General features: G+C 40.3%; 1 protein-coding gene across 1 annotated transcript; it reads right to left on the reverse strand.

Moving 5' to 3' along the window:
- Nucleotides 1-673: 673 nt before the first annotated feature.
- LOC121921451 (fatty acid amide hydrolase-like) lies at nt 674-20,073 on the reverse strand. Its single transcript, XM_042449576.1, has 17 exons — nt 19,821-20,073; nt 18,371-18,433; nt 15,035-15,155; nt 14,440-14,532; nt 14,086-14,246; nt 12,414-12,499; nt 12,165-12,248; nt 11,950-12,012; nt 11,272-11,349; nt 11,073-11,161; nt 10,784-10,820; nt 9,687-9,835; nt 5,227-5,289; nt 4,365-4,440; nt 2,822-2,906; nt 2,264-2,351; nt 674-1,734 (listed from the first exon to the last, which is right to left on the reverse strand). The coding sequence occupies exons 1-17, from the start codon at nt 20,012-20,014 to the stop codon at nt 1,624-1,626; spliced, it is 1,641 nt and encodes a 546-aa protein (XP_042305510.1). The 5' UTR covers nt 20,015-20,073; the 3' UTR covers nt 674-1,623.
- Between the last annotated feature and the right edge of the window lie 1,411 nt (nt 20,074-21,484).

Here is a 21,484-nt window from a genome sequence, read left to right on the forward strand (position 1 = left end):
TGTTAAATTTCACAAAGGCCAGATACAGACCGTTGGTTTGCAGCAGCCTGGGGCAGATTTTAGGGCTTGGGATTGCGGAGCAACCGCATGGTCTTGAGCCCTAGTGAGTGGTGGTGGTGCCACGATGACGCAAGCGCTGCACAGCGTCTGCACATTGTGTTGCCGCATTTGCATCATTGACATGCGATAGTGTGCCAATAGCACACTTATGGCACCTGCTGTGGAGGGAGACTGCAGTTTGACTGCTGTGACCTCCCTCGGGAAGAAAAACAGGCAGCTCCAGCCTGCCCTTTCAGGGCGGTCTGTCAAGCCCCTAAGTTACTAGATAGCCTTTAGAGTAGACATGGGCACAGTATAGCCCATAAGTCATGTATTATCCAAGGCCTTTTTGTGACCTCATACCCACCTCCAAAATCCTAAAGTCTGCAGGATTTGTGGTTTAAGAAGACACATATCTAAGATCCTTTTAATCAGAAGCTGATATTAGGTTCTTGAGCCAACTGTGGCTCACTGCAGGTGAACACTGGTCTCCACACCTTCCACAGTTGCCCACCCTGGTTTAGAGGCACACCCAAACTTTAATCCAACATTTCTTTATTTTATAATATGCTCTGTACCATATGTTTCTTTGTACCATAGTATGCTTCTCCATACCATAATGAGACAGATGACATTATGAGAAAGCTAATGCTTTATTCACTAAACTAGCATAATTTCATTTACCTCATTTCATTTTTCATTTTAAGAAACAGTTCCTAAGTGAGAACCTGAGTTCTCTTACACAGGGTAAAAATATTAATATTAATTAACCTTTCCACTTCTGAAAACAACAGCAAAAAGGTGTTTGCAAACAGGCTTTCCTTGTACATTCTTCCAGCCATGTTTCTGCAGCTTTAAATTCAGAATTCTTCATTGCCTCCAGCTTGTAAGGAGAAGAGTATTCCAAGTAGATATTTTCAATCTATGTTCCTCAGTGTGAGCAGGTAGCCAAACCTGGAAACCTACTTCATACATACAATCCTATATCATTTAGAAACTGTTTTCTGCACAGAGACATGCTGTAGCCTAGTATCTTGAGAACAAATGAAGCAGTGTACAGAATTCTATGTTGGAGTTAGACTTAATTCATTTTTCTTCTTTGGCATAAGATGTTACAATTTGGATGAATTATTTGGAACAGAGGGGCAACTCTTTAACAGTACTGAAACCAAGGAACTATATTATATTAGGACTTTCCCAAAGTGGATTTTCCTTTAAAACTGCCTGCATGTCAGCCCTATCTTGTGTTTTGCACAAGAAATTAAGTAGTGACAGCACTAAAGGACTGTGAAGACTATTCTTTTGAACATGAAAGTCAACAGTTCAGTACCACATAACAGAAATAAGGGAAGTGGACAAAGATTCTCTTTGCTACAGAAAAGTTTGTGCAGAATTTGGCTTATTGCAATATGTATCAAGATGTATGATATAAAATCTATAAACAGTCAAAATATAGCCACTTTCCTTAATAAATTCCTTCATATATGCAGTGTCCATAAAGGTTTCCTGCTTAAGACACTCAGACTATAAGAACAATCATTTAGTTTGGACTATGTGAAGCCTGCAATCCTGTAGCCGGCCTTGTTACCCAAGAATGTCATAATAAAGAACTGGTTTTGCCTTTGTTTTATGAAACTGTTCCAGCTTCAGGCCAATCCGGAACAGCAGTGCTTCATCCCACCATTTTGCCATAATCTGTGGAGATACAGTGTGAGAAGAGAATGCTAAGAGAAATTGCAGTTTGTTGTGGCACCAGAGTTGCCTGACAGAAAAGGCTAAATGTCTCCCAAAACTACACTTCCCAGAATTCACTAGCATTAAGCCAGGGCAGTTAAAGTGGTCTCACACTGGATTAAATGCATGGATTAAATGGATAGTCAGACAGACTACAGAAGGACTGAGCAACCATGGAATAAAGTCAGCTGGTGGTTGTTTGGAAGAGGACTTGCTGCATATGCTGAAGAGGTATATAAGCAGCAGGGTTGTTTAAAACTGCCCATTCCCTACACCAGGGGTAGGAATTTTGTATGCCTGCAACTGTTGAACTACAGCTCCAAGCATTCCTCACCACTTGCAAGGGAGTTTGGCCTAAATGACATTTTTAGCAAGAGCTCCCTCATCTTAGTGTGGGATGGGCCACAGGAAAAGAAAGCTTGGAAGGGACCATGGAGAAAGAAAGCAGGTGCCCACCACTGAGGACCCAGTAAGAAGAAGTAATCGTTACCTGAAGGCTGATGGGAAGCCCTGAAACAGTATATCCAACCGGCACTACTAGTGCTGGAATGCCTGTCAAGTTGGCCAGCTGCATGTACCTACAAGGTTCAATGAAGGAGGAGAAGTTAATTTTGTTTCTTACTGCCAGGAAAATTCTGGAGAAGACTGTGTGACTTCTCTCTTTAGACGGGTACTCCTGATTATTTTCATTTATGTAACATATGATTTTGGTTTGCCATGAAAGTTACTCTGGAAAACTAATCACCAGAGCACTAAGCACGCAAAGAATTCTCATCTACTTGGGTAGTTTTAAACACTACAATACAGTGAATATCAGTTGTTAGTAACTGATGATTCAAGAAATTGATACAGAAAGAATTATTACAACTTTAAAAGGGAGCTAGACCAAACCAATACAAGTTACAGAATATCTCATTTATCCAACAGCCACTTAACAGATTTGGCATTAGAAACAGGCAACTGCCCTGAAAGCTTAGCCTCTTCATCCTTCCTTCATACCCCTCTCCCTCAGCTGCCACTTTGCTTTGGGCAGCAGTCTTGTTCTTACCTCATGGTCTGGAGAGTTGTCCGGACATCGCTACATCCAGTTAGGAGATCTGAGCTCTCAATTCTGGGGGCACAACATGCAGTACCTTACACAAGAGAAAAAAGATGTAGTGATTTAAAAAGTTACAAGCTTTAATAATGAATTACTGTATATATACTCTAGCTCTTCACCAAATTCAGAACTTTCCAGTCAAATAAAACTAGCTGAGTATTCGTCATACCAGAATAGCTTTTTAGGTGAACTGGCTCTGAAAACCAAAATGAATCTAAACATATTCAAGCAATAACAGATATAAAACCATTAAGCTAAATTTCAGGGAATACCTGACAATTAATTGATTAGATATAGGTTAGTTACACGGTGATATGAGACAACCGATTGAAGAATTGAGCACATGACTAGAAAAGTACTGAATTGCTTTCTGCACAGATGCAACATGCCCAATGGAGCTTTTAAATACATCACTTTAGAACTAAACACAACATTTGTTCCAGGAGTGAAGGCCTAGGTAAACTGCCATGGAAAAAGATGAACCTTTGAATTTCCTCACCTGCATACTGTGCATTATCACAACCTGAAGCACTCGCATATGTACAGTATGAATGGGCTGGTCTTCTACAAAACCAAATGTTTTATTTTTAAAACTACTCTACCGGGAGGTGGATTCACATTTCTACAGCTACTGCCTCTGCAGTTTCTAATTAATCTGCCAAAAACTAAGATTATGGACATTCTTTCTAAAACTACTGACATAATAATATTTTGTTATCTGCACAAACATGTATTTTACCTTCACATACAGGCAATGAAAATTAACATCCATAATGCCAGGTTTTAAGTAATGATTTCTTGCATAAGGCTGCAGCCAGAGGGAGGTCTTCATCATCATAGGGTTGTTTTTGTTTTGTTCCTTCTAGTCATTTCTTATCATAGAATTTGTTCAGCAGAGGTTTGCCCTTCCCTTCGTCTGAGACTGAGAGAGTGTGACTTGCCCAAGGTCACCCAGTGGATTTCCATGGCTAAGCGAGGAGTCAAATGCTGATCTCCCAGTGTCCTAGTCCAACATTCAAACTACTGTACTATACCATGGTGGCTCTCTCATCCTAGGATCCTCCAGGAAAGTCACTTCAGGAAAGAAGTAGGGCTATATTTTATCCATCATATGGAGGCAGCTCAACGCACCCTCTACAAAAGGTGTGGTGGCACTAGTTCTCCATTTTAGTACCTGGACTTGGGGTAATTGCCTAAAATGGCCCAGAGGGTCCCATAATGAGGTGGAAATGCCCCTCACACTCCCTGAGACAGTTTAGGGGCAAAAATAAGGGGAACATTTTATAAAAATAGACACAAGGCACACAGTCCACGGGCTGCATTTTTCCTACCCCTACTCTAGTGTTTTCCCCATACACTGTTGAAACATGTAACACCATCAGGTTTTCCACTGCATATGCACAGAGGTGAGGAAACAAAGCATTTAACATCAGACCAACAGAGCCCTGAAGTTATCTCAAACAAATTCTTCAGCTCAGCTGAGATCAGACACCTGGAGTGATGAGACAATTCACGTTTGCAAAAGTCTCCCGTAGAACAGCCATGGTGCGGGTTCGCTGACGGTTTGCCTGTAAATATAAGAGGGCCATGTTTGTAAAACAGCAGAGTGGTAGCCCATAAAAAGACTGCTCTGAATCCAGTTCTTCATCCCAACAGACCCACTGAATCAGGTAAATGGACATTTAATGTTCACCTAACCTAGTTCCCATTGCTCCAGTGGACCTACTTTAGTTGCAACTAGCAATTGGATGTAGACCATTATGTAAAAGAACAGGAATTCTGAATAGGTACAAACAAAAGAGGATCAATTAACAAGCCAAATAAAACCAATATTCACTCCATTCCCCTCAGGAGAGAAAAGACAATCTAAAGAATAGATTGTTTCCTGCCTCCAGGAAAAAGAGAGTAACTTGAATTGAAAGGTAAAAAGAGAAACCTGCAGACATACATACTATCAAAATGCATCCAATTCTAATAAATTTAAAATCTAATCCCAAAACCCTTTCATCAAGCAGAGTAAAGGGAATATTGGCTGAAACATGTTAAACAGAAGAGTAATGTTTGTGCAAGATTTTTTTTTTAAAGTAGAGAGAGAGAGCTGCTTATCATAGGGGTAAAGCAACATAGTGGTTGCAATCTTCAAATATGAAGTAGATATGTCTGAAAATTGTTAATTAAATTCCATTTCAAATAAATATTCTGTGCTACTGTTCAAAGATAGTTTCTTAGCAGCAACAATTCTCTTCTGCTATAGGTCACACGTTTCCCATCCTCTCCTCTTCAAGTAAGGACTGAATGATCTACAGTGTTTTTTGCCCCAGCTCTCCTTTATCCCGCAGTAAACTCTTTTTCACCTTAATGTAATCCATAGCTGTCAACTGAGATGCAATTGCAAGGTTCAGACGAGTCTCCAAATTCTAGAAAATAAAGATATCTGTGTAAGCTCCAGTTTTGGGAGAAAAAAGCAAAACAGAATCACTGTCTAGTTCACACCTTGAAGAGATCTTAAAGAGAAAGCTGCAGAGCAACAGGCAAAAAAGCAAAAGCAAAAACCCACAGATGTGGGCAGTTAGGCAAAAGTGTTCCCTCCTCCTGATTTCTGTTCCTGTCTAATAACTCATTTATGTCTGAACTTAGAATTTATGTTGCTCTCACATCTGTAAGCCTCTCCCATGAGATGACTTTTTAAAAGATAACAGCGGGAATAGATTTTTAGAAAAGAAAGTACTGTTCCACTTGCATAGTAATAGAAACTGAGCCACACAACCAAATAAGTGGATGAACATATAATACACACAATAAGTTTGTAGGACAAAAAATTCTACCACTGTTGGGCTAGTTTAAATAAACAACTTGAAATCATGGAGTTGGAAGAAACCTCAAGGGCCAACCAGTCCAACTCCCTGCCATGCTGGAATACAAACACCAAAGAAGTATCCCAAACTGATGGTTATCCATCCTCTTTTTAAAAACCTTCAAAGAAAGAGACTCCACCATTCTCTGGGGCAGCATCTTCCACTGTCAAACAGCTCTTACCGTCAGCAAGTTCTTCCTAATATTTAAGTGGAATCTCTTTTCCTGTAGTTTGAATCCATTGCTCCATGTCCTAGTCTCTGAAGCAGCAGAAAACAAGCTTGTGCCATCCTCGATATGTCAGGGACTGACTTACCAATAAAGTGAAGAGGTCAACTATTCTACGCTGTCCTAAGAGTAAACAGTGTGATGAGGCAGCTAGAAAGGCCAATGCAATTTTAGGCTGCATCAATAGAAGTATAGCGTCTAGATCAAGAGAAGTAATAGTGCCACTCTATTCTTCTTTGGTCAGGCCCCACCTGGAATATGGTGTCCAGTTCTGGGCACCACAATTCAAAAAGGATGTTGAGAAACTGGTGTGTGTCCAAAAGAGGGCAACTAAAATGGTGAAGGGTCTGGAAACCATGTCCTATGACAAACGACTCAGAGAGCTGGGGATGTTTGGCATGGAGAAGGTTAAGAGGTAACCCTGTTTAAATATTTGAAGGGATGTCATATTGAGGAGGGAGCAAGCTTGTTTTCTGCTGCTCCAGAGAACAGGACCCAGAGCAATGGATGCAAGATCCAGAGAGATTCTACCTTAACATTAGGAGGAACTTCCTGACAGTAAGGGCTGTTCAACAGTGGAACACACTCCATTGGAGTGTAGTAGTCTCCTTCCTTAGAGGAGGCTGGATGGCCATCTGTCAGGGATGCTTTGATTGAGAGTTCCTGCATGGCAAGGGTTGGACTCAATGGCCCTTGTGATTTCTTCCAACTCTACTATTCTATGATTTTTCTGCCTCAGATGACTAAGAGCCAAAGTACCAACTCTCACTGGAGCTGAGCAGACTGGCAGATGAACTGTACTGCATTAATAACAACAGACCCACACCTTTCACTTGAGGCTTATATGCTGACCCATGCCACTTTACTTGTTATTGTCTATTGAGGGGCTAGTGAGTTTCATGTCAATGACTCCATTATGGATTTTAATCTGAACTTGAAAGGAACTCTCCTTAATTGAAAAGATAGTCTGATGTTTTGACTCAAACTTTTTGACTAAAGCAGATTCTTTCCTCCACTAACATCAGCTACCAATGTGTATGTCCATTGTCCAACTCAAGGATAAATATATCTCTAAAGTCCTAAGAAAGGGACATTAAAATTATGTACCACCAATTGGCACCTGTTAGTAAACTATGGGGAATCCTGTGAGCAGGTGACTAAGCTGGGACACACATTGCCTTACCACACTATTTCCACTACTGTGACAGAAATGCCTATCTTTTAAAATCGATAGTATCCACATCTGTGGATTTAGATTTACACATTTATGTTCTACATATACAATATTTTACACATATAACATAGTAGGATGCAGTGGCTTAGTAGTTAAGATTCCAGTTTTGATGATCGGAAGGTTGGCAGTCCGAGGCCCAGGTGCTGAATGATGGGGTGTGCTCCTGTCACTATCCCAGCTTCTGCTAACCTGGCAGTTCGAAAGCATGGAAATGTAAATAGATAGATACCACTTCTCAGTGGGAAGGTAACAGCATCTTGTGCAGTCATGCTGCCCACATGACTACCAGAGCAGTTCTCAGACAACGCTGGCTCTTCAGCTTAGAAACGGAGATGAGTACTGCCCCCTACAGTCGGTTACAACTAGACATACATGTCAAGGGACTACTTTTACCTTTATTTTAAAATTGTATTAATAATTTCCACACTTGTAGCTATATGTGTAGATAGAACCAAACAAATTTGGTGGAAATCTGTGGTCATGTTTACCCCCACCTTCTTCTGTGACAGAGTATGTGGAGCCATCCAGTTCCTGCACATCAGTGCCATCTTACAGATCAAAACATGTGTCAAAATGTTAGTTGTGAAAGACCAAACTCAATAGCAGCTGAAGCAGCTGAATAGTTCTGTTGCTTCAGAAATGAAAGCAGAAATTAGGTACTTGGTAGAATATTTACAAATCATGGAAGGTATTTCTTTTTCCACCACACACACAGGTTGAACCTTTGATAATGCAGACAAATTCCTGTTGTGAAATGTAACTTAAATCTATGTGTGTTTTATGAAGCATCTTAACTTGTGTCACAAGGTTTGTATAAAGATAAGAGGCTAGCAAGGTTCCAAGTCATGCAACTAGAATGTAAATGACCATTGGACTAATTGGCCCGATTCAAATACAAATCATTCTGATAATCCATGGTTTAAAGGACTGAGATCAAATCCTGTGCCCACATTTCCTCTCTGGCACTTCCCATATAAACTTGGATTGGAGGAACAACGTTTGTTTTGTTAATTTTCATGATGTCCAAACTTGGTCTTAAGCACACGTCTCACCAGGATCTGCACACAGATCCCATTTTCCACTTTAGATGTCACAAAGAACTTTGGCTTAAACCACAACATCTTCCTTGAATCCAAAAGCAGAAGGAGAAGGGTAAGAGAAGGAAGTGTATGAGCAAGGAGCTAATGCTCCATCCAACAAACTAATATTTAAACTGGACTGAGACTGCTCCATCTCACCTGGGCCACTGTGATAAATCGTTTTCTTCAGAAAATATTCTGAACATAGGATATACTCCTTGCATTTGGTGTTTAACCATGGAAGAAATGCAAGAAATGAAGCAGGTAGTTCCTATGAGCTGAAATTATGCTTAGCTGAAAGCTCCAAGAAATAGAAACACCTCTAAAATCTATTGACAGCAAGCAGACAACCAGAAACCTGGGTAGGACAGAATTTTCTCTCTCTACTGGGAAGACTGAACTTGCACAGCAGGTCCAATGCTGTTTTCTCCTTCAATGGAAGACAGTATGCTGGTATGCTGGCATGAGGCACCGAACAGGAAACATCTTTGTAAACAATTCTGTTGAGGCACTACTTGAGATGTAATGTTTTCCATTCTGGGTTCCTGTATCCTGGGTGCTTTGGAAAAGAATTGTTGGGAATTATTTGAGGAAAACAAATTGAAAGGCCTGGTCTTGAATCCTTAATGCCTGTCTTCAATGCTAAGTTTTCCTCTCTATCTGCAAACACTTCAGACCCTATTAGATTAAACATATACTTTATTAGGCCAAGTATAATCAACTCACATGGCTACCTTATGTTAGACTACTCCAAGCCAGCTGCTCCAGAGACTAGGACCCTGAGCAATGGATGCAAGCTACACAAAAAGAGATTCCACCTCAACATTAGGAGGAATTTCCTGACAGTAAGGGCAGTTTGACAATGGAACAAACTCCCTCGGAGTGTAGTGGAGTCTCCTTCCTTAGAGGTCTTTAAACAGAGGCTGGATGGCCATCTGTTTGGGATGCTTTGAGTGAGAGTTTCTGCACCGCAGGGGGTTGGACTGGATGGACCTTGCGGTCTCTTCCAACTCTATGATTTTATGATTCTATTTGAAAAAGTGCTTTTCTGATTCCTTTTCCATCCTGGGAAGAGCAGGATAGGGGAGTGCTCTGACAGTCCTCCAAGGCCAAAATAGAGAAAGGAACTTTCTGCACCTGAACATCTCAGAAGTAGGAAGGATTTATGTGGACACAGAGGAGAATACGCCACCCAATTTTTTTAAAAAATAATAATAATCCTACATTCTTAAGCTACTTTGCACAGACATATTTACAGGCAAGTGGGAGTAGGAACTGATGATGTCTTCTCACAGACATTGCAACCAGTAGCGTGAGTACTGATTTTTACAAGGGGAGAGAACATAGATTCCCCTTGTTATACAGAACACTAACTGATTCAATTAAGGCGGCTGACCCAATCAGCCTATGTACCACTTACCATTTGCTCAAAATGATTGTTGAAGTCAGGCTGCAGAAAATCCCTCATCTCACTAAGGATGCAGATTACATGAGCCACTTGCATCTCCTCCACCTCTGGTAGGGACACGTCAATTACTGAGGCACCGAAGCCCTCAAGGAACTTCACAGCTGAGCAATCGGTAGCAGCAGGCAGGAGACCAAAAGAGGGAGAGGGAGATGAAGAGAGATAGAGGAGGAGGATTCAACCCCTCATCGCCCAGCACTAAAACCACATCACACTGACTCCTAATCAACTCTCTACAGAAATGGAAACATGTTAAATATAGTCTGCAAGGATGACAAACTTGGTGTAGTAAGCTGGAGTAGTACACTGTCTAAGAATCAGGGGTCTCCAGTCAAATCCTGCTCCTATTTTAACACCCATGAGTACCTCTCCTAGTGTCATGCTTTGTTTTTAAATGAAATGCAGCCACAGGACAATTACACTGCAAAGAGACCCTTTCCCCTGCCTCATTGGCCCATTGCCCCCTATGCCAGTCATGTCCAAGCTGGTGTTTGCCATGCAAAGAAAGATGGATTGGTACTGGTGAAGCAAACCATTGAATCCCTCCTTCCAAAGATCTTAAATTAAAAGTTTACTTATGGCAGCACTTCACTTAATATCTTTAAAAAAAAAAGAATTAGGAGAATCAGTCAGAGATCTCCTGCAATACCATCTTTTGTTCTTCTGTTCTGAACTCCCAAGGTGTCCTTCAGTACTTTTCTCTCCTTGCCTCCACCTCACTCTCTGTAGAACACTCTTAACATGTATCAAATGCTTGACACATTGAAGGGCTCTCTATAAAATTCAAGAACTTCTACTATTAAGTATCTCCTTGGGAACAATAACATAGGCAGTGCAACATCATTGCTCCAGTGCTCATCACCAGGATAACCTATACAGTGATGTGAACAGCCTTTGTCAGAATACTGGACTCTCCCAGATCCTTTCCTGTTCAAATCAGGATGTTACTTGGAGAGTCTCAGATAATCTTGATCTCTAACCCATATACACATTTCAACATATACACAAGGATAACACAGTTTTTGATCAGAAGAAAAGATCTTTCACATTACCTTTTTGGCAGATAGCTAGAATTTCATCATCACAAGCCTGGCAAAGAAGAATAATAAACATATTATTGCCCAGTTTACCAGAGTCATCTTAAGACACTTTCCTCCACTCCCTCTCCCCTGGAACACACCACATTTGCAATCATGTTATAGACTCATGTTATAGACTTCATTTCCAGGGTGAGGAGGGGCTATCACACTCAAAGAGCCCAGAGGCTTACATTTAACCGCCACTAGCTACAGATGCAAAGATGGGGTAGTCAAATGAAATAGAAATAGAGAGAACAGGCACCTTAAAGAAAGTCCAGTCAATCCCCAACTTCAAACCCTTCAGATCAGGAGTGAGGATTTCAGAGAAGCATGGCTTGGGCTGGCAGAGTCCTATAATGATTTTAAAAACAGAAACAGGCACAGAGATTCATGTGTGAACAACAACAAAAAATATATGATGTGCTCTCTAGGAATTGCAGTAAACAGGCAAGAAGACTCACCATATGGGTAGAGAGGATCTGGCCCAGCTATAATAGAATATGCAACAGCTGCATCTGCCACTGAAGTACAAAGAGGACCTGGGCAAGATTGTTAAAAAATGTAACACAAACATTATTAAGGTGTATGTACCATGCCAATGGTTTTGTTTCCTAGGATTTCTACTTTTTCATTTAAATAATGCAACCCTTTAGACTGCAGAAGTAAGGAGAAACAAGCCTGCATGTTTTGTAAGGCAGCAAACTCTTTTTTTTATTTTAAAAACCCCAACTATCCCTTGTTAAAAATAGACACACACCTTGGAATCAATAATTTTTTAAAAGATCAGAGCACACATAGTTTCGATTTCAGCCCTCTCATATGTTAGTTTTCTACCTGCAGGAAGCTCTGAAGCCAAGCATCCAAAATAGCAGTATGCACCTACAATAAAGAAGTTATGCATTTGTTCTATCTCATCCTATTTTGTGCATGAACTTCACCTTAAAAATAGGAAGGCATATCTCTAAAGTTTACCTAGCACAGCAATCCCTCTTCCCCTTGTCATGTTCCTCCTCATAATGCAGGCTCTTCTCCATTCCTCCTAGCTCATCATACTTTGTCAAAACCAAACTCTTATGACTGTCAAAATGCATCCATATTGAGCAAGCTTACATAAAACTAAAAGGGACATCCTTTCTTACCAAGGCTCACAGTAGAATATGAGAGAGGATGACTGCCATATGCACTGATACGTCCAAATGTACCTTCAAATGAGACAAAGACAGTTGGTTAAGATGCAAAAAAGCCAGTGGCCAAATGAGAATGTCAGAAGCTGCTGCCATGAAATTTTCATGCTATCCACTTCCTGACCCTCTCCATGAATTCCAAAATCCCCAGCCAAGTAAATGGATTTTACCTTTCAGTCCCACAATGCCACAGAAAGAAGCAGGGATCCTCACCGAACCTCCCCCATCTGTACCAAGAGCCAATGGGCAAAGGCCTAGAGAGAAGTAGAGTTATGAGGAAACTGTATAACCCTGCATTTCTCCTGCTCCCTACAATCATCTTACCATAAACTTTGGAACCTTCTGCTATCCCTCTGCCCACTTCCCAACACCTCTCTCAATATTGCCTTCTGAAATATTAATATCCTTCATATGGTCACCTGAAGCCACAGCCGCTGCTGACCCACTGGAACTGCCACCTGTGAAATGCTGGGGGTTGTAAGGATTTCTGGCTGTACCATGATATCTGGAAGTAGAAAAGGAAATGTTCAAAATGATATTATCACCAAAGATGATGGAAAGGGAAGAATATCCACAATGGGACTTCACTGGCAGTAATCTGAGGGCCAAATCAGATGTGACATCAGATTTCTGTGTTAAAATTTGATCTATGACTGAATCCCAATTTGGAATACTGTATTTATTTATTTAGTTAGTTAGTTAAAACAAAACAACAAAACAAACAGCATCATTTATATACCACTTCATACTGAACTAACAGTGTCTAAGTGGTTTACAACTGTAAGCTAATTTCCCCCAACAATTTGGGTACTCATTTTAGCAACCTCAGAAGGATGCAAGCCTGAGTCAAGCTTGAGCCCTTTCGCTGGTACTGAACTCGCAACCTTATGGTTTTGAGTGAGTGGCTGCAGTACAGGCATTACTGTACTGTATTTATACCCCACTCTTTAGCCAGAAAAGCTCTCAAGCAGCTTGCAGATAGTTAGACATTTCCCTGCCCTCAGGCTTACAATCTAAAAAAGACATAACACATGAAGAAGAAGGGAATGGCAGTGGGGAAGGAGTATGAGAGAAGAAAGATACAATCGAAATCACAGTATGGGCAAGTGATAAACCGGCAGCTTAATTCCTCGATACACACACTGCTTGGGTTGAGTTGTTCCACTCAATCAAGCTCTGATACAAGAAGTAGCTATTACCAAGATAAAATGACTGAGAGCAGTAGTTCAAAGTAACAACCATGGTTATTTAGGGGGCAGCTCTCACCCATCACAGTGCTCTCAACTGATCTGCTCATCACTGCACTGTGCCTATAAGATATCAGCAGGACTCAAGGTGAACTTGCTACATAACATCTAGCTCAAGCCATAAAATACTCCATTGTGCAGATATAGCAAACACTGCTCCACTACCATTGATTCCACTACTGAAACCTAAGAAAGCATAGAACAAAATCTTCCACCTCAGATGCAGTGGAAAATTTGCTATGTTCAAGGAAGTTTGTCCCCCATCATAATTAAATACAGACAGGAAAACCTTGTACATGTATTGGCTTTTACTGGAACACACTAAGAGTCTAGTGGAGCAGAAACTACCTTTATACCAATATCCTTATAAGTGCAATAGGTCAACCAAAAGGTCCCATAAACATGTGCAAATTTTCATGATCTTCATATCACTTCATCAGACAAAATATTAAAAAGAGGAGTGAAGTGGAAAAAAACTGAATGCTGAAGTCATGTTGTCTGTGCCATCTCATTACATTTGCTGTCTAAAAAAAATTGTATACATTGGCCTGGACTCTATTACTTGTCCAAGTAGAGTACAGCCACTGAATCAATGGAATTTATATATGGATTGATTCACCAACCAGCAAGTGATGCTACTCTAGTCGCGAGTAACCAATAGGATTCAGGTCTTTCTTATTTTTTTTGTCCGCCCATCACCAGCCCTCCAGTTAAGGAATCTGGGAATCTTTGGAACAGATTTTGAAATGTTAAGAAACCTTAACTAGGCAGTTAAGGGATCTGGAGATACTTGGAACAGATTTTGAAAAGAAAACTACTTTTTAATAAATGCAAACAGCTCTACCTGTTGGGATTACAGCCTGTGGTTCCAATACCCAATTCATGCATGTTTGAGGCACCAATAATAATGGCACCAGCCTCTCGTAGTTTTCTGGTCACAGTGGCATCTTCAGTTTCTGGCTTTGCACCCAGGTATGCTGTTCCACTTCGGTGATAATAGGGAGCCTTGTAAGGCAACATACACACGTGTTATGCATGGATTTTGGATTAACACAGCCCAGCAATTCCCATCTTTTGCCTATGGCAGTACAAAAGCACTGTCTCTCAAGTCAATCCACACAACAACCCAGGCAGCATCCCAACTCCCTTCTTAAGGACAATCTTGTTCAGAAAAGGCAAACCAGCTGAGTACACATACCACTTTGATCTCCTCCTTCAAGCACACTGGGATTCCATCCAAGAGAGAGAGTGGTGTCTTGCCTCTATAGCGAGCGGTAGACGACTCAGCCATCTAAATAGGAGGAGACTTAACCATTAGCAACAAAAACAATATACATGCAAAGTCACTCCTGCCTTTCCAGGTCACACATTATATATACCCAAGTCCTTTCCAGGCAAACATTCTCTGAAGATGCCAGCCACAGATGCTGGCGAAACGTCAGGAAGAAACTTTTCTGGAACATGGCCACACAGCCCCCCAGAACCCACAAAAAACTATGGATGCCGGCCATGAAAGCCTTCGACTTTACATTAACCAGATCAGATACAGGACTATCAGAAATAAATATAACTGCTGAGGAAGGGTAGTACAGTAATAGGAAATAGATAGGCTGGTCCAAAATTCCCAGCATGACCCCAACGTGAAATCTGAACTGGAGGACTTCAGCACCAAAGGTTTGATTTTCCTTGGCCTGTGGAAACACACACACACACACACACACACAGGAGGGGGGGGGAGAGATCTCCCAACTAAATAAACAATAAATACTACTGCTAATGGAATTCCAATGTACCTTGATTATTTCCTCCCGGTCCCACTGAGAAATTGCTCGCAGTTGAGGACTCAGTCTCTCACTATCTTCCAATACAGCAAGAATATTCTTGGCAACTTGAAGGGGTGTCACTTCTCCAGATCTAGCAAAACAATTAACAGTCACGATGAGCATACTAGGTAGCAATCTTCATTCAAATTCCCAAGATCAGGTTGCCACAGACCGCCTCTACGTGTATTGAGGCTTGTATTTCTGTTTCTGAAAGACTTTTAGCCTAATCTTTGACATCTGATTTTTTTTAATGAAGTGGAATTAAAGGGGCACAGTAGCACACTTTTTGTTAATCTGACCACCGCCCCAGATTCTACCATTATAAATTTCAAAATTCTATTTTTTAAAATAAAAATGTCACTTACTGAGCTATATAATTTGAACTTGATATCCATAATTTATGGCAGGGTAGCACTTCTCTCAACTAGAAATGCCAAAGTACTATTATACCATTCAAAATCTGAAAGTAACTACAGTCGCCCCTCCTTTTTCATGGGGATCCATTCTGGACCCCCTCGCGAAAATGGAATTTCTCCTATATTCAAGCTCCATTGGCTTGAATATAGGTGCAGGGGCATGCCCCATTCATTCTCCCTCCATTCGTTCCTCGCACAAGCGAGGAACGTGAGTCCAAATACTGAGAGAACGGCGGGAGGACTGTATTTTCACATAATAAAAGTGTAACTTAATTTTACTTAATTGAGGTTATCTTGTGGTACTCAGTGATAAAAGAAACATATTACATGGTTGAAAAGCTAATTCCTACAGAACCTCAGTGGTTGCTGAAGTAATGACAAGGTAAGAGAGAAGAAGACTGTGCATTGTATCAGGCCAGCAGCTTTCAGCATTCACATTTTTTAAAGTACTAATAGCCTTAAATATTTAGTTATGCTGAAGAAATGTGACCATAAGCAGGTGTTTTGTTTTGGTAACAACCAACTTTGGCAGGGGAGCCTTGGAACAATAACTGTACCTATCTACTTTTGAAACACATTCCAGTTTCTGCATCAGACCTATGCCAGCAGCAATACTTGTAAGAATCGTGAAAACCAATAAAGAAGATGGAGAGCTTTGTAGACACAGAGAAGGCATGAGCAGGTAAACCTGGGACATAATTTTTTTTACTACCTCTCAGACTGCCTGGGTCCCTGTTGTACTGTGAACAGGAGATTTAAAACATACCAAATAAGTTAATTTAAAAATAGTTTAACAACTACAGAGTTAAAACAGCCAGGGCAGCCTCTTCCAACTTTTAAGGACCAAGGGGAAATTAAAATAATAAAGTTTTACCTGCCTGTCTTCTGTGAAAAAGGCCTCTTCTGTGCCTAAAACAGCCCTGCCCCACCAAAATGGCAAAACTGCATCCCTCACCACTACTGTATGTGGCTCAGGTCTAAGCTATGTGAAGAACAGTACTCTGTCATATGAGTTTCCTTGTGTTTTGAGATCCTCTATGCAGACCCTTCTCTCTGTCTCACCACCCTTAGAAGAACATCTGGTTCCAGCCTTAGAGAAACATCTCCCAGGATCCGCAATTCCCATCCTAGAAAGGCTAGACTGGCACCTCACTCCTAATATCCAATAGACAGGTGAAGACCCTTTTGCTTGTTCATTTTGGTGGAACTCTGAGAACTGGTTGCTCATGGTAAAATAGCATTTAATAATATCCTGTGGGTTCTATTGTCTGTTTTTCTTCTTTAAACAGGCATCCTTTTAAATTATTTTAATTCTGTTGTTAACTTTTGCATGATGTGAAATTTTAGTCAAGTATGTTTTAATTTTTATACCCCGCTTTTGAGTCCCAGGCTGTGGGGAAATGAAGGATATAAAATTAAATTATTTCTTTAAAATATTCTGTTTTGTTTAAAAAAAAAGGTGGGGGTGGGGGCCATCATAAAACCCCCAGAGATTTGATCATATATATCATTTTGGGCTAAGATCACTAAAATAACCTCTAGATAACCATTTCAATCACACTTTTGAACAGATTATGAGGCTTGGCAGATGATCTAGGCCAGTGGTTCCCAACCTGTAGGTCGGGACCCCTTTGGGGGTCGAATGACCCTTTCATGGGGGTCACCTAAGACCATTGGAAAACAATGAAGTAGGAACAAAAATAATTTCATGGTTTTGGGTCACCGCAACATGAGGAACTGTATTAAAGGGTCACGGCATTAGGAAGGTTGGGAACCACTGATCTAGGCTGAAAACAGAATGTGAGAAGTATAGGACAATTACCGGTAGGTCTCCTGACCTCTTGGTGGAATTTGATAGCTTTGGCTGTACTATCTTTGGATTGCCAGTGGAAGAACAGTATTTGGATCACCAGTGGGAGCACAATATTGCTGTAGTAGTAGTAGTAGTAGTAGTAATAATAATAATAGTTTTTATTTCTTTCCCACCTCTCCTCAAGGCATGAGGCTGTAGTCTTTCATGTCAAGGCATATCTAGGCAGTGGTGCTGGGGGATTACTGTTTACTACCATGACCTTTGGAATATAGTCTCTGTGATGTAGTGGACTTTTTAAACATACTAATGGTCAGTAGAGACTCTGGCTTGGGAATTGCTTTCTCCCTGAAATATGAAGTTTGTAGTCTGGGAGTACTCCTTGGAATCTGAGGGACACCAAGAACTTTTCCACAAATTGTTTTAGTACACCATTCAGTCTTTACTAAGCTGGTCTTATCTGGCAATGGTTACCCATGCCTCAGTCACATCATCTGTATTGCTGTTGTTGTTATATGCTATGAATCCATCTTTGACTTATGGCAACCCTATGAATGATAAACCTCCAAGAGAACCTGTAAATTAGTTTATTGCAATGGAACTCCAAATGGAGTTAATTAATTATGTTTATTACACAAAAGCTACTATAGTAAGCCCTCTGTATCCACAGATTTTTCATCTATGGAGTCATGCATCCACGGTTTGAAAAATATTCATAAAATAGATACATTTATTTATTTATCTATCTATTTATTTATGGTATTTATAGCCCACCCTTCAGCCCTAAAGGCTCTCACAGTGGCTTACAATTATTATTATTTTTAATTAGACGCTTCCCTGCCCTCAGGCTTACAATCTAAAAAACAAACTTTGAATTTGCACTTTTATATAAAGGACAGCATTTCAGTATGCCATTGTATTTAATGGGACTTGAGAATCCATGGATTTTGCTATCCACAAGGGGTTCTTGAACCAAACACCAGCTGATACTGTGGGCCCATTGTATCTCCCCTGGCACACACAAAAAGAAGATAACCCAAAGAACAGAGACAGAATCACTGAAATATTGCAGATACTTACTGATAGCAGTTCAAATAATCTTGGATCCCTTTGAAATGGAAAGCAGGGCTAGCAGAATGTGAGCTGTATCCCCCAAAAAAGAAAAAGAGAAATGAAGAAAAAGACTAAGAAAAGCATGCAGTAATCTAGAAGTGAAAAGATGCTGATTTAGTTGTCTAAGGCCCCATACAGACAGGCCAAAATAAAGCTGCTGCAAGTCACTTTGGAGGTATGTTCTTTAAATGATTCATGCGTACTAAGAGTCCGGAAGCCACGCCAAAGCCACGATCCAGTCCTAAGGACTGGAGGGCAGCTTTGGGGCAGCTTCCAGACTCTTAGGACGCATGCATCATTGAAACACCATACCTCCAAAGTGACTTGAAGCAGCTTTATTTTGGCTGTCTGTATGGAGCCTAAGGTGCACAGCATCCTTTTCCTCACCATCTCCACCTAAATATCTGCCTAGAGTTAACTGCTCTGTTTTCCAGTTAATGGTAGGTCAGTTAGTACTTTATAGCAATCAAATGCATATTGCTGTGAAATGGCATATTCATATGTCAGAAAATGAACTTGGAAAACACTCGTCAGAACGTGGTATATTCTGTCGTATCATTGTTGGTGCAGCTGATGCAATGTACAGCATGTTTAATGTTTAAGGTACATAAAATAATTATTTATAGATGTTATAGGTTTATTGGGAAATGCTGAAAGTGATGGGCGGCATTGTATTTGGTGGTGGCTGAAAAGAATGTTTGCAGCCTGATGCAGAAATGTGCAAATGTGTGGAGGAGGAAACTTCTCAGAGTCTGTTGGTGGAAACAGAAAATAGAGATGAGAACAGGCTAGGACTAGGGGCGGGGGGGTTGGATTGGGTGACTAAGGGGGCATGGAAGAAAGGGTTGGCATGGTTTAATTAGTAAATGAATTAAGATGAAGCCTGTGAAAAGTTGGGGCCGGACGTTGTTAAATTTATGCCAGTGTTGGGGAACGATGCCACTTCTGTCTGAAGATATCTTCAAGTTAGATTTTTATGGAATAAAGCATTTACAACACAGAAAGCTTATTTGCTGAATTCCTGGGGAAATAGCAGTTCTTGACAAGTCTACTGGAATACGCCTGATATAAAGATCAGTTATTTTCAGGATTCCTTTGCACTTGCATTTTTGCCATTACCAAATAGGCCCTTTTCCTGGGCCACACCTTACTTCATTTTCCCAGAACCTAAGCTTAGGTTCGAGTAGGTATATATGTGGGAGGAGTCCTTTCAGTTAAAGTTGGCCCAAGTTACTTAGAGTAGTAAAGGTTAAACTAGTAGTTTGAATTGTACCTGGAAGGAGAACAGGAACCAGTAAATCTCCCATTTCCTAGTAATTTTCTCTTCATACACAGTTGCTGCTTTCTACACCTTTCTACGCCAGCTGTATACAGATCTCACCCCATATCACCCTTCCACACATCTGTATCAACTTGCCTCTTATCAATCATCTTATGGAGAATCTCTGAGACATTGCTGGACTTTGAATGGTCACATTTTCCTTCCTCAGCAACCACTGGCACAAAAGTAGGGTCTTCTGCAATATCAAGATAGCGCAGGATAGTAAATTTGTTGATCCTGTAAAAAAAAAGTGCATTTTGCTGAATGTGCATGAACAGAGAAGGACTCATTTCAAGAGGAACAATCAGTGCAGTCAGAATTGCACCTGTTATCTCTGGGATTTATAGTTTGGTGATATAATAGCCTTCCCTGTCAGAGAGCTCTGGTGCCCTATCAAACTACAATCCAGTTTGACACTACTTTAACTACCACGGCTCAATGCTATGGGATTCTGGAAACTGTGATTTTGGGAGAGATTTAGCTTTCTCTGTCAGAGAATTCTGGTTCGCAGAATGCCATGGGACTAAGCCATGGCAGTTAAAGTGGTGTCAAACTGGGTTATTTCTGCCATGCCGATGCAGCCCTTTTAATCTCATCACACAGATCACATGCAACTTAGATAGAGTGTTTTGCTTGTTACAAATTAAGTTGTGATTTTTAAGATAATGTTTCTGCACTACGTATTATTACAGTTTTTCTTCCTCTGTCCACTTTTTCAGTCTTTCATTATTAAAAATAATGTTTGGTATGAAAAAATAAATGCAAATACTGATTTTTCTCATCATTTCATAAGGAACTCGTTATTCAAAATTTGGTTAAAAATTAAAAAAAAATGTTTTATAATCAGTGGCCATTATGGGTCTCAAGTCAAGAGGCATTTTACAAAAGATCTAAACAGGAAGGAAGGGGTTGGATAACATATAAGGAACTTTTAAAAAAAGAAAATGGGAAATTAACAATGAAATCCCAAAATGAAATAACGCAATTGATTAATAAAAATTGGCTATTGCAAATACAACTCATGGAAAGATTTAAAATTGATAAAAAAGAACATGAACTAACAGATCAAAGGAACGAGATTGATAATATTATGTTTGATGGGGATGGAAAAAAGGGGCTACGTATATCCAATACTACAAACTTTAAAGCAAAGAGATCTGGAATCGGAAACTGTAAAATAATGTATGATTAAGTGGTCACAAGACACTGAATAACAATTGATATTGACTGGTGGGAAAAATCATGCGGACACAAACTCTTTTACACTATGTCAAAATTATAAAGAAAATTTAAGGCAAATCTACCCAACATGTAATATGCATGAGGAATACAACAGGCCCTTGGTATCTGCTGCGTTTGGTTCAGGATCCCCATGGATGCCAAAATCCATGGATGCGCAAGTCCGATAAAAACACAAAGGCATAGTAAAATAATAGTTTTTATATAAAATGGCAAAGTCAGGTTTTCTTTTTTGGAATTTATATTATTGGAATATTTTCATTCTCTGGATGCTTGAATCTGTGGATAAAACAAAATCCGTGGGTATGGAGGGCTGGCTTGTACTAGACAGCATAGGCATCCTGATTTGATTTATAATGGCAACAATTCATGCTTTCACAAATCCAAGAGGAGAGGATATTTTGTGGGTTTTTTGGCTTGTGGCCATGTTCTAGCAGAGTTTCTTTCTGACGTTTCACCAGCATCTGTGCTGGATCACAGATGCTGGCGAAATGTCAGAAAGAAGTAGAAGAATAACTCTT

This window comes from Sceloporus undulatus, chromosome 2 (assembly GCF_019175285.1).
Source record: "Sceloporus undulatus isolate JIND9_A2432 ecotype Alabama chromosome 2, SceUnd_v1.1, whole genome shotgun sequence".
Lineage (NCBI taxonomy): Eukaryota > Metazoa > Chordata > Lepidosauria > Squamata > Phrynosomatidae > Sceloporus > Sceloporus undulatus.